General features: G+C 36.3%; 1 protein-coding gene across 1 annotated transcript; it reads left to right on the forward strand.

Moving 5' to 3' along the window:
* The first annotated feature begins 1,805 nt into the window (after positions 1–1,805).
* LOC125860559 (phenylalanine--tRNA ligase beta subunit, cytoplasmic) lies at positions 1,806–12,039 on the forward strand. Its single transcript, XM_049540546.1, has 16 exons — positions 1,806–1,812; positions 1,904–2,004; positions 2,197–2,238; positions 2,309–2,350; positions 2,468–2,544; positions 3,223–3,349; positions 3,425–3,592; positions 4,058–4,186; positions 4,286–4,387; positions 5,908–6,039; positions 8,832–8,906; positions 9,380–9,487; positions 10,808–10,903; positions 10,992–11,075; positions 11,544–11,616; positions 11,706–12,039. Exons 1-15 carry the CDS (start codon positions 1,806–1,808, stop codon positions 11,610–11,612), a joined length of 1,359 nt encoding a protein of 452 aa, XP_049396503.1. The 3' UTR covers positions 11,613–11,616; positions 11,706–12,039.
* Positions 12,040–12,751: the final 712 nt, after the last annotated feature.

Consider the following 12,751-nt stretch of genomic DNA (forward strand, 5'->3'; position numbering starts at 1 on the left):
TATATGGACTTGGACAAACATCCTCTCACGAGCTAGCTTTTGGGGTTGAGTTAAGCCCATGTGTAATATCTTTACATGGTTTTCGAGCCAGGCCCATCCCAATTTGTTGTTCACCGATGTTAGGCCCCCATTTAGAAGTGTTCACACTCCTGTTGAGGTCTGGGCATGCGGGGGAGTGTTAAGAAGTCCCACATCGGTAGAGGGATGGGAAATTGGTCACCTTATATGGATTTGGACAAACCTCCCCTCATGAATTAGCTTTTGGGGTTGAGTTGGACCCAGGTGTCATATCTTTATTGTAAGTAAATTATCATAACAACTAATTGTAAGCTGCCACCTGTACAGATTAATCTGTTTTTAGCATTTTTTTATGCCTTTCATGTGCTGAAGAAAGATGTTCACACTTCCACTGCCGCATCATCACTCAAGGGGGTATTACTTCCACTTCAAAAAATAATAAGGGGTAAGGGGTCGCTCGTAAAGTGGAAGTGCATAAATGACTTTTCCGGATAAATTTAGGGGGCAGCTTATGCAATTTCCCTTTTAGAGATCAATTTTACTGGATGTGTCCTGACAAGCCTTATTTTAAAATTCCTATTGATGAGAACTTCTAGGTGGTAAATAGGGTCACTTTTTGATACTGCCCTCTCTATGCAAAACAATTAGCAGCTTTTATTGTTGGTTAAAGTAAGGAAGAACTCACATTTATACTAGCATAACAACAATTATAATAGCACAAGACATATAAAAAAGATAAGCCTGTCAAGGCAAAAGTCTGGTATTTATTGTAGTTATCTTATCACAAAGTTCTAAGCATTTGTTAAAGGTGGAAGGGTTGACTAAGTGGTTATATCACAATTATCCAACTTGAAGGTGACATGTGAAATCATTGCTTGTTTTTGGTAAACCTAGTCTTAAGATCTCTCTAGAATATGTAAAGACGGAAAGCAGGCTGTATTTTTTTATGTGGAGGTGAAAGTATAAAGGTGTTAATACTGTTAAAAGTAACTGGGTTGAATAAAATTGCTTAAATTCTTCTGTATATATTTCTTTTACATCTATATCTATTTTTGTGGAGGGGGATTCAATTACTTGAGCCAAGGATCTTTGGAAACAATTTCGCTATCTTTATGAGGTAGGGGTAAGGTTCGTGTACACTCTACCTTTCCTAGACGGTTAGACCCCACTTGTGCAATTACACTGGGTATATTGTTGCATAAGTTAGATGTTATCATCCTTTCTTGTTCTTTTTTCCCCTGTAGAGGATCATTGATTTTGACAATCTCTTCTTTTGTGTATCTTAACTAGTATACTATATATCTTTCCTATAACCTCCAACTTCTCATCTTGGCGTTTTCTTCGGCAGAAGTGCCATTCTTAGCCACTGAATTTGTTATCATCACTTTGCTTTTCATTCCTTCTCTATCTAGATTTGAATAATGAGTGGAATTTAGACAAATCCTCTATCACATAATGAAACCTTCAGAAGTTTTTCTTCCTCATTGTTACTTTTTTTGTTTATTTAATAACAATCTTTCTTGAGTCAGTTTGCACACAGTTTGATTATTACACTAGGTGCTTGCCACCTCCCACCAGGACACACTCCATTACAACAAAATGGGAAGAAATCACATAATAGTTTTGCCACTATTGGGATTTAAACCCTGATCTGCCATAGTTTTTATCCACTTACGGACCACTACTCCACAACCTTGGATGGTGGTGAACTGGTGGTGGTGACAGTACTGCTTCTTCTTCTTCTTCCTCTTCTTATTGTTGTTGTTGTTGTTGTTGAATTGTTATCCATGAGCAGTATCAATACAAACTACTTCGAGTATTTTGGGGAATCGCATCTTTATTATCTGAAAGAGTCCTGTGTATGTTTTCTCTTGCTTATGCTTAGGTACGTTGTTTATTCTCCTTTTTGGTTTTTATAGGCGAAGAACCTTGGTGGCAATTGGTACCCATGACCTAGATACAATTGAAGGACCATTCACATATGAGGTATATGCAAGTTGTTATACCTAGCTTCCTTTAAAGTTGTTCCCATTTTTTTTTAACCTTCAAAGTTATTCCTGTATTTGGTAGGAGGGACAGACTGCGTTTTCCTTAAAAATCTGATTCTTGTGTACTGCATTCTTTTCCCTATGTAGTTTAAGATGGAGGATGTTTAAACTTTTCCCCCTTAAATTTCAGGCTTTGCCTCCTGCAGAAATAAATTTTGTGCCATTGAAGCAGGTAATTGTTTTATTTTTAGCAGTTGGCTTATGGTGTTGTTTAAGCTGATATTTTGTGGTTGTTTTTTCAGACCAGAAACTTCAGAGCTGATGAGCTGATGGAATTTTACAAAGTGAGTTACAACTTATCCTTTTATTCTTCATCTGTATTGTTGTTTTTGTTATTATCTTGAAGATTCACTATTTGCACTTTAAGGACATCTCTAACACATCACTGCTCTGATTTACAGTCGGATTTGAAGCTGAAGAAGTTTCTACACATAATCGAGAATTCACCCGTGTACCCTGTTATATATGATTGTAAAAGGTATCCAGTCTACAAATGGGCCTTCCCATTTGGAGCTATCTTACTGCATTTATTTACTTCATTGCATGCCTAATGACCTAGCAAGCTGAAAACAGAGTCATTCAATAGATTCCTTTGAAGTGGGAAGGGAAGTGCACGAGGGGGTGGAGGCGACAAAAGAGGCGGCATAGGTTTCTAGATCGTTAGGAAGCATGGTGGAGACCAAAATTGGGGGTGTAGGTTTGTTATTAGGCATGAGAGTAAGAGAAGGGGTGGTTGGAGAGGGAGATCGGGGAAGAGGAGGTGAGGGAGGCGATGGTTTATTGTGTGGTGGATAAAGCATTGGGGCGAAATGGGTTCACGTTGGCATTCTTTCGGCAGGGTTCGGATACATTTAAAGGTGAGGTGATGCACCTATTAGGGAGTTTCAGGAGGGGATAGAGTTTGAAAAGAGTCTTGATGCATCTTTTATTATCATCATTCCTAAAAGGGAAGGAACAATAAGCATCAAGAATTGTAGGCTTATTATTCTAGTGGGTAACATCTATGAGATAATCTATAAGGTGCTTTCTATTAGACTAAAGAAGGTTCCGGACGAGATTATGTCTACTCCCGAAAATGCTTTTGTTGAGTGGCAGATTCTTGATGAAGTTTGGCCACTATCTTTTTACAACTCATTAGTCACTCTCTGTTCTGCAGGACTGTTTTGTCTTTACCCCCCATCATTAATGGTGCACATTCAGCCATTTCACTGAAAACAAAGAACGTGTTTATAGAATGTACAGCCACAGATTTGACGAAGGCCAACATTGTTCTGAACACGATGGTTGGAACTAGAAGTTCATTTTCTTTTCCTCCTTCGGTTTTGTGGGACTCTAACTAATTAATACATTGTATCTAGGTAACTATGTTTTCAGTGTACTGTGAGCGGAAGTTTGAAGTTGAACCAGTTAAAGTTACATATCCTGATGGAAAATCGTATGTTTGTCCCGATCTTTCAATCTACAACATGAATGTGCCTTTGTCTTACATTACTGGCATCATTGGAGTTCAATTGCCAGAGGATAAGGTATTATAGAGTTTTGTCATTCATTCTCTATTCTTATCTCTTTTCATGTATACAGTAGTTTCTCTCATTTTATCATCTTATCTTCATGACAAATTGACAATTATGATATTAATAGCTAATCCTAATCAAGAAAGTTTTTTAAGTTTGTAGTATCTTTGAATTGCTTTTCCATGTCTTTGATGTGCTTTAGAAAGTAGCATCAAACGTGAGGCCACAGTATGATTTTGATCCACTGGGTTAGTGTTTGGACATCCCATGCACTAATGGTACTTTTATTGGCTTTAATAACATCGCCACTTCAGAATTTTCAGTACATTGTTTAAATGCTCCTTCAAAATTTGTGGCAGTAGTTGCTCGTCTCTTTGTGCTTTTATGTGATGGACCTGTGTTGCTTTTTCTGCTGTATTATTCTGTGAGTAGAAAAGAAGATGGAAATTTTTCTTTAGACGCTAAACAACATTTCAGGTGGCTAGTTTGTTGCATAAAATGCAATTGCGTGCAGAGAAATCTGTATCAGAAGATAAAGAAGTCAAGTTTGTTGTATCTGTTCCCCCCACAAGAAGTGACGTTCTTCATCCATGTGATGTAGCGGAGGTATTTGTTTTGATGCATCACTGCTTATAGTTACTATCCCACCATAGCTTTTCTGTCTTTGTTCTTATATGGATTCAACTTCTCTATCCTTTTCTGAAGGATGTTGCAATTGCTTATGGCTACAATGAGATCCCAAAGAGAAAACCTGCATCTTTGAATCCTTTACCTCTCAGTCAATTCAGTGATCTTATTCGTACAGAGGTAATATGCTTATACACTTCTGTGTTGTTCATATTGCTAACACGGACTTCTGGCTGTCGTGGACATTTATGTCTTTGACGAAGGCAGCATCACTTTCTATTGTGTTTCTGTAGTCTCTGCTACATGTGATCTTTAATAAAATTATTTCTTCTCTTGATGTTGACTCATACTTGGGAATGGTACTATAGTTTGGGACTTTTGGAGTTGGTTAAACAATCTTTAGCCTTTCATTCAGCTCTAGGCTTCTAGCCAGGAAGAGGGTGGGGTTGGGGGGGGGGAGGGAGGAGGAGTTTCAATATGTCAATTTTAGTTCCAATTTTTGTCAATTTTATTACCTTCCTGTGCTAGACATCCCTTCTTCATTTATTTTTTTGATCAGATACTTCCCTTCTTTGTTTATTCTTTTTGAATTTTGAACTTCAATATTTTTTTCGACATAAGGTACTGTTGTTTTCCTCAGCATTAAGGAATGCTGGCCACCTCCAAAAATTGTTTCAGAACAAGAGGATAGAATCTTGATTTACAAAGCTCCTAAGAAATCTACAAAGTCATCTACTTCCTCTATATTCTCTTTACACCAAAAAAATAGGGAGACTAGGCAGTTCCATTTTACATCATTAATGGACTTTGATTTGTCTTCAAAGCATCTCCGATTTCTTTCTCTCCATATTGTCCACCAAATACATGAAGGTATCATCTTCCACCACTTCTTCTGGCTCTTGCTTCCCCCCCTTCTGATCCAGCAGCTTAGTAGATCAGCTGTGTGCTCAGGCATTGTCCACTCAATCTTTGTAAGAGTGAAGAATAGTTGCCAGAGTTGAGCTGTAAACTTGCAGTGCAAGAATAGGTGGTTATTACTTTCCCTAGGTTCATTGCACAAAAAGCATCTAGGCACTAAAGTTCTTCCTTTCTTTTGGAGGACTTCCTAAGTGAGGCATGCTCTTTTAGCCACCAACCAAGTGAAACACTTTATTTTGTGAGGGACTTGATTTTTCCAAAGGTGTTTCCAGAGCTTTGGAGTTCCTCCCAATGTTGAGATGTTCTCCTTCTTGTAACATTTGTTCACTGATAAGATGCCATCCTCTGAGTGCTTCCATTTCAGGGAATCAGAAACAGTGACTATGCCATTGAAAGTCTCCAGCAAGCTTAGCAAACTTGCTACCCTTTCCACTTCTCAGTCATTGAGGTGTCTTCTAAAGGTTATGTTCCATCCCTGGGGGGAATTTTTGGACTTCAATATTGAAGTCCTTTTATTTATATCTTCATAGAATGACGAGGTAGATAATTGATGCCTATTGGTGTTGTCTTATTTGACTATGAAATTCAGTTTTTCAACTGCAGCTTAGGTACTGAAGTATTCGGTGGTAGTCAAAGAATTTTTCGAAAAAGAACTAACTTGTGATTTTCTTCCTAATGAAGTTGTTCCAACTCCTGTGTGTGTATACTTGATTGCATTCTTGATTCTCAAATTATTTTGGATACTTTTGCTTCCCATCTAACTTAATGTTTTTCCGATTTAGATTGCAATGACTGGTTATACTGAGGTGTTAACATGGATCTTGTGTTCCAAGAAAGAAATTTTCTCCATGTTGAACCGTGAAGAGGATAACTCTGCTGTGACCATTGCTGATTCTCGTACGTCTGAATTTGAGGTGACTCTGCTCTATCCCCAAAAAATAAGTTGTCAATCGACTCTATGGTCCCCCTGCCAGAAATCCATTATTGCATGGTTTAGATCGTTAATTAGGAAGAAGAAAATTTAGCATTTCACTTTGAATATTGTTCTTGATTTAAAAGATGACATTTAATTTAAAATCTGGTGCATGTGCAACGAGATAAATAGAAGGCTGATTAAAACACAACAGTTTATATCAGTTGTTTTATGCAGTGTCTTGGTGGGCTAAGATGTCCTTCCCCCCCAAATGACCATATTACCCTCAAAGGTGTAACAAATAGCCAGATAGAGATCCTCAAATATCTTTTGGGCCATGGGCCTGTTTTGACATGATTTGCATGGATCTCCTACAAAGTAATTTGGTACTTGGTACTGGACCTGTTGGGCTTTAACAATATGATGCAAATAAGAATGTTCTTGAGGCCGACCCAACCTGGAGTTTACTAGACAAGCCATTTTTGGGGGCACATGGTTGATAGCGGCTGATTTACTTTCTGCCCACGCCATGGTCTGATGGCTTCCCCTCCTAAGATAAGGGTGGCTCAACTAAAGGCTGTGTGCACGTCACACATTATGAGGATTTGTTTCAAAAGAATTGACTTTGGTTATGCAAATGATGCCAGACATCAAAGCAATAACACACAAAAAGGCAATAAACAAGCACATTTGGACAATTACCAGTAACCAGCTAAACCTAGGCAATCAAGCGAACAACATGTCTCTTCCTAGAAAAAGGAGAAAGTACTCCGCAGAGGGAGTTATGGTAGACTAAGTTGCTCGGACTCGGGTGCGGATCTAAAGGTCGGGTCCTTCATGATCTAATATTTAAGATTTGGTGATATGGATCCATGTATGGATACGGGTGCGGGGATTCGCCTAAAAATAATTAGAATATCTAAAAATAGAGCTATAAAACCTAAATTATGAGATACTAGGTAATTTGCCCGCGCTTCGCACGGTCATAAATAATAATTGCATTGAACTTGCAAATAATCCTTTACTAATATCCATACATTAAAAATGATGGAAAAAATAGGTTCTTAAAAAATATTAGCAATATTCCAACATGAATTTGATTATTTGTCATTATCATATAACTCAAGAACCTCTAATGAATAAATTATTCAGGAAAAAATAAATCATTGGTTCTTTAATCAAACATTAAAATGAAAATAAAGAAAAAAAAAAAGAATATATATACAAAGGCATTTCGTAAGAAAAGAACACATTTAAGTTGCATAGATTGTACAATTGTGATGTATGTCTAAGGGAAAAATTCAAAAATTTGTTAACAGATTCAAAAAAGAAATTACGCTTGAACATGAAAGCAATTATAACTTTTGAACTTGCATAATGAATTTCTTCAATTGATAAGTGAGAGACTTCATATCTATGATAAAATAGATAATGTGTAAGCTTATATATAGTACTTTTAAGTCATAGAATTTTATGTAGAATATCAAACATGTATTCTTGGCTGAGTACAATAATTATTTTCTGCACAATCAATATACCTACTATATGTGTATATGTTCAATATAACCGGAAACAATAACTTTGTAGAAACATAAACAACAAAGTTTAAAACATGTACTCAAAAACAACAATTAACATCATAAGCATAAATTAATGACTGTAAAAAAAATACAAGGATATGCAAAATTAGAATGAAATAGAAAGGAAAAAATCGAGTCCACTGAATGCACAGTGTCCCCTTAAGACAATTATTCCCCTCTAATACCTGAGGTTTAATGAATTAGATCCTCTTAGGATGGAACGATTTTATTCACCAAGGTATTGATACAAAAACAATGGTGTCAGTAAGCCACTCAACAGGAGCAAAGTGCATGAATATTTAATTGTGTAGAAGAAGAAAAAGTTCAGAATTTTCATTGTTTTAAAATGAGAGGAAATCCCTTTATTTATAGGCAACAAAGGGTAGTGTGAACAAATATGCTTATTGTGCCTTATCGGAAAGGTCATAACTCTTTGGAAATGTCACAACCCTTCGGAAAGGTCACAACCCTTCATAAACGTCACAACCTTTTATAAAAGTCGCAACTCTTCATAAAAGTCGCAACTTTTCTTAAAAGTCACAACTCTTCGTAAAAGACGCAACTTTTCATAAAAGTCACAACTTTTCGGTGAAGGCTAGTTTTGTAAATAAATAAATTAAAAGGGAATTTTGGTCCGTGGTGGCGCCACGTAAGCGGGCCTAAGGTTCTCTTTTTTTTATATATATATATATATGATATGATTATGTGGTGAACTTGAGGAGAGTCCTGGAAGGAGATCAAAGGAAAAGGAGTAACATAGAAATTTCTATATAAAAGGTATTCCGTTTCCTTCAATTTCACCTTAGCTTTTGTATTGATTACAGTAATTATTAAAATTATCCAGACTTTCCCCATCGATTTTGGTCAAAGTACCCAAAATCGGTTGACCGAATCGGACACGGATCCCACACCCACACCCACACCTACACCCACACCCACGTCGTGTCAACACATGTGCGACACTTTTTTAGATGGTAGATGATGATAAAGTCCTTTTTGTTGTGACCCCTTTGTCCAGTCTAGTAATATTTTTGATTACGTACTTAAAAGAGATACTGCTTTGTGTAACCGTTCTGTTGTCCTTGATTTTGATTTAATTAAATGCAAACCACAAACCTTTTTAATTTATATATAGTTGCAGCTTTCTTCTATTTGCATATTTGTTCTAGTTATGTATCAAATGCTGGTAATTGAAACAGCTCTTACTTTACAGGTTGTTCGGCCTTCTCTGATGCCTGGACTATTGAGAACTGTGGGGCATAATAAGGACCATCCAAAGCCTATAAAGGTAAATGAGGACAACTAACTTCTGCATGGTTTCACCTGCCATTTACTTTACCACTGACTTTATTGCTTCAACGTGTGAAGTAAGCTCAAGATTGCAATTAGTGACAGTTGTAAGTAAATAGCATTTCTCACCGAGTCGTCTAATAGACTGTATTTTCTGGCTGACCTTGTGAGCTATTTAAATCTTTTCGGAGGGAAATAGGCTATAATAAGCTTAATTATGTGGGAGATGTATGTTTAGCAACCAGTGAAGGGAGTTTCTGCTTAATTATAAGTGACATTTGTTGGTTAGTACTACTTTGCTATCTCCAAGTAGTAAGCTGTGTGATCATCTTGTTACCATCATGCATATTTCTATCATTGCTACTGTTTTGGTGTAGTTACTGCCTTGAGTTTTTATTTCTTTTGCCAATCCTTTTGTGAGTGACTTATGCATGTTAAATTTTATGTCTTAATTCCATTTTTGGTTTGCAGATTTTTGAAGTTGGTGATATAGTCCTCTTAGATGACACAAATGATGTTGGTGCAGTAAACCGTCGCCACCTTGCTGCTCTGTATTGTGGAGCAAACTCAGGATTTGAGGTACAGATTTACCACATTTGTAGCTCGTGCAGTGGTAGTTTAGTAGTTCTACACTGTGAAATCTCCTTGAATTTGAACTATTTGAAATGCATATGGACACTCTCTGTAGCATCTGCTGCACATTACAAGTTCCGGTTGGAATATGTATGGTAATTTGGACAGATATTTACTTGTAAAGTAAGCTCTGTTCTAGGTCTCTACTTTTTCTTCAGGGAGAGTTGATTGCAGGTGAAAGTTTAAAATGGAAAGGCTGTTAAGTATATGAAAATAGTCTATTGCCTTGATCATGAAAGTCATTTCATATGAGAGCTGGACCTAATTATGAAGTGACCTCTGCCATCCAGTCCCTGCATATACCCTTTTGGTCTTCCTCTCAAGAGTGACCCATTTCCTGTTGTGCCCTCTGTTGCAATAAGATTTCCCTACTTCCCTTTATGATCTGCCTTAAATAGCTTGACCTCTCTTTAACAGGATTCTTTTTTCCTCCCTCCATGCCCTTTCAAATTTTAGTGACATTTTTTAGTTGAGTTCTCCACTTGTACAAATGATTGTTAAAACACTTATTTACCAAATTCAATATAATAATCGATTCAAGCATTTTGTTCTCAAGTCTTGTGGTTTTTTTCTTTTTTTTTTGATAAAGTAAGTGGTATTAGTAACAACATCAAGAAGATGCAAGAATTACAAGGGCATTTGAGCTTACAATAATTCTCTGGCTAACTAAACAAACTATCTTCGCCAGAACCAGTGAGTTAATAAAATCCTGAAGTTGTTCTGCATTTACAGCTGGATACAACTTGGACCAGCTAAACAAATATGCAATACACCTAGCCTTCGAAATGCCTAAAGCAGTTGACTCCCACCTCAAGTCTTGTGCTATTTAGAACTTAGAATAGGTTGCAAGTCTGCTCTCCTTTAGCAAGAACTCTTTGTATGCACAGAGAGAGTTCTGGAGAAGTCCATCGTTAGCTTAGGTGGCAGAATGATTTCTTATCTTGCTTCAACATCAGTTGTGCTGTGATAATTTCTGCAAACTCTGAGCTTCTGCATCCACAACTACTATGTACCTCTAGAGAACAAAGACCAAACTTTGAAAGGTTCTTGAATAAAATATATATTGCCATTTTTCTTATAGTGAAGTTCTACTATTAGAATATCTGGAGTTGAACTTTATTCCTTTAATATGAATCTTCTGACTTCCAAGCAATGGTTTGATTACTTCATTCTGTTATCAGACTCATACGTATAATTATAATAGTTCTATAGGTTGTGCACTAGCTTCTAGGCACTCAAACGTTTGACTCTTCACACTTTTTCCAGCTAATACATGGTCTAGTTGACAAAATCATGGAAGCAACTGGTACTAATTTTGTATCACCTGGAAACAGTACAGGCTACTACATAGAAAAATCAGAGGTAATTGTTTGCATTTTGCCAATTTGCTTGCTTTCATTTCATTATTGATATTGCTCTGTTTGCTTATTTTTGTCTTAATGTGTCATAGGAGCCTGCATTTCTTCAGGGAAGACAAGCTAGCGTTATTTATGGAGGAAAGCGAATTGGAACATTCGGCATTGTGCACCCTAAGGTATTCACTTATTATGCATTGATTTTGTATACATGACTTGTCAATTAGTAATTAGGAACATATTCTAATTACTTCCATTTGCATTTTAAAGCATTTTGAGTTTGGTCAAGTCCTATATAAATGTTTTACCTTGTTGGGTTATAGGCTATTCGTATCTGCATATTTTCATTTGGATGCATGGTTAAAATGTGCACTTGCATAGGTGTTACAGATCATTACAGTGACCACCTCAAATATTTGTCTTTGGAGGGTACAACTGATACCAATTTCAGAACGACAATTATTAGCATGCCATAACAGCCTGAATTCACCTAATAGTTTCCTCTTTAGACAGTTTAACTTTCTACTGTTAATTAACTCGCGTCGAGGCCACCCGTGATAACCTGAAATACAGAACCTTAGTGCTGTTTGCAACTGCAAATTGTTGGCTCCGATTCAGGTGTTATATGTTTTGCCTTTTGGTTTCAGGTCCTCAAGGAGTATGACATTCCAGATGTCTGCTCCTTTCTGGAGCTTGACATGCAGAGTTGCCTATAGCCAGGTTTCATGATTCAGTATTTTTATACGCTCCCTTCTCGCTTTTCCCTCCCTTTTTACCTGGAATAAACACCTCTAATTTATGTTTGCCAGAGCATCATCTACCATGCCTTTTTCTTCCTGGGAATCCTTTGTCGCGTTGGTTCCATGAAGTATTTATAAATTCGTTTAACAAACTGTGCTGCTTTTGATGTCTCGGGGCCCTGAGCTGTTCGATTATGGTGACAATTTTGATAAATGTCTCTATGTATTGATCTATACTTTGTAATTGAGGAAGAAAGATGATCCAACATTCATTTGGTTCACTTGCTGTTTGACAGGAAACCCTCCCCTCCAGGCAATATGTTTAATATCAACATTGAGATTATCATTGTCTGTTAGCTTAGTTAATTCTCTTTTTTTGAGCAAACATAAGTTTTTTTTTTTTTTTTTTAAAATTAAGCAGTTCACTTGTTTACCCTCTCTGATATATTTGAATGAATTATTTGGTTTGGCATGAAAATAGCATTACCACTTTGCTATTGTCCAATGTTTAGTAAGCTAAACTCAAAACTTAATGTTGATTAAACATAAGAAAGCTAGAGAATTATTAGAGGTGGTTTGATTAATCATCATCAGTGTTAGTAATTTGTTACCTGAGGCTTTTACTCAAGTATAACCTCTATATAGCTATTTAGATGTAATAAGCTATAGGATTGTGTTATAATTATATTTCTTTTGTTTTAAAAAGAATGACCTAGTTTGACTTGACACGAAGTTTAAAAAAATATAGGACTTTTCAATTTTGTGGTTCAAAATTAAAGGTATATCAAATGCCCTTTAATCTTGTGATACATATCAGATGGAAAGATGAAATTAAAATGTTGCTAATAGAGGAAAGAGGTCATTCTTTTCGAAACAGACCAAGAGTTCATTTGGATTGGCTAAAAAAAGTAGTTTTTAAATCAAAAAATAAAAAGAAGGGAAAGTCCAACTTTTGGTTTTTATTTTTTTTTAAAGTTGATTTAAATATATCTAAGTTATTTTTAACTTTGTCAAACACTCTCAAAAACTAAAAATGACTTAAAAGTATGTTTGATCTACTTCTAAGTCAATCCAAGCAAAGAGAAAGTATGTCATTTTAAAACAGAGATTCTAGC

Source organism: Solanum stenotomum, chromosome 1, assembly GCF_019186545.1.
Source record: "Solanum stenotomum isolate F172 chromosome 1, ASM1918654v1, whole genome shotgun sequence".
Lineage (NCBI taxonomy): Eukaryota > Viridiplantae > Streptophyta > Magnoliopsida > Solanales > Solanaceae > Solanum > Solanum stenotomum.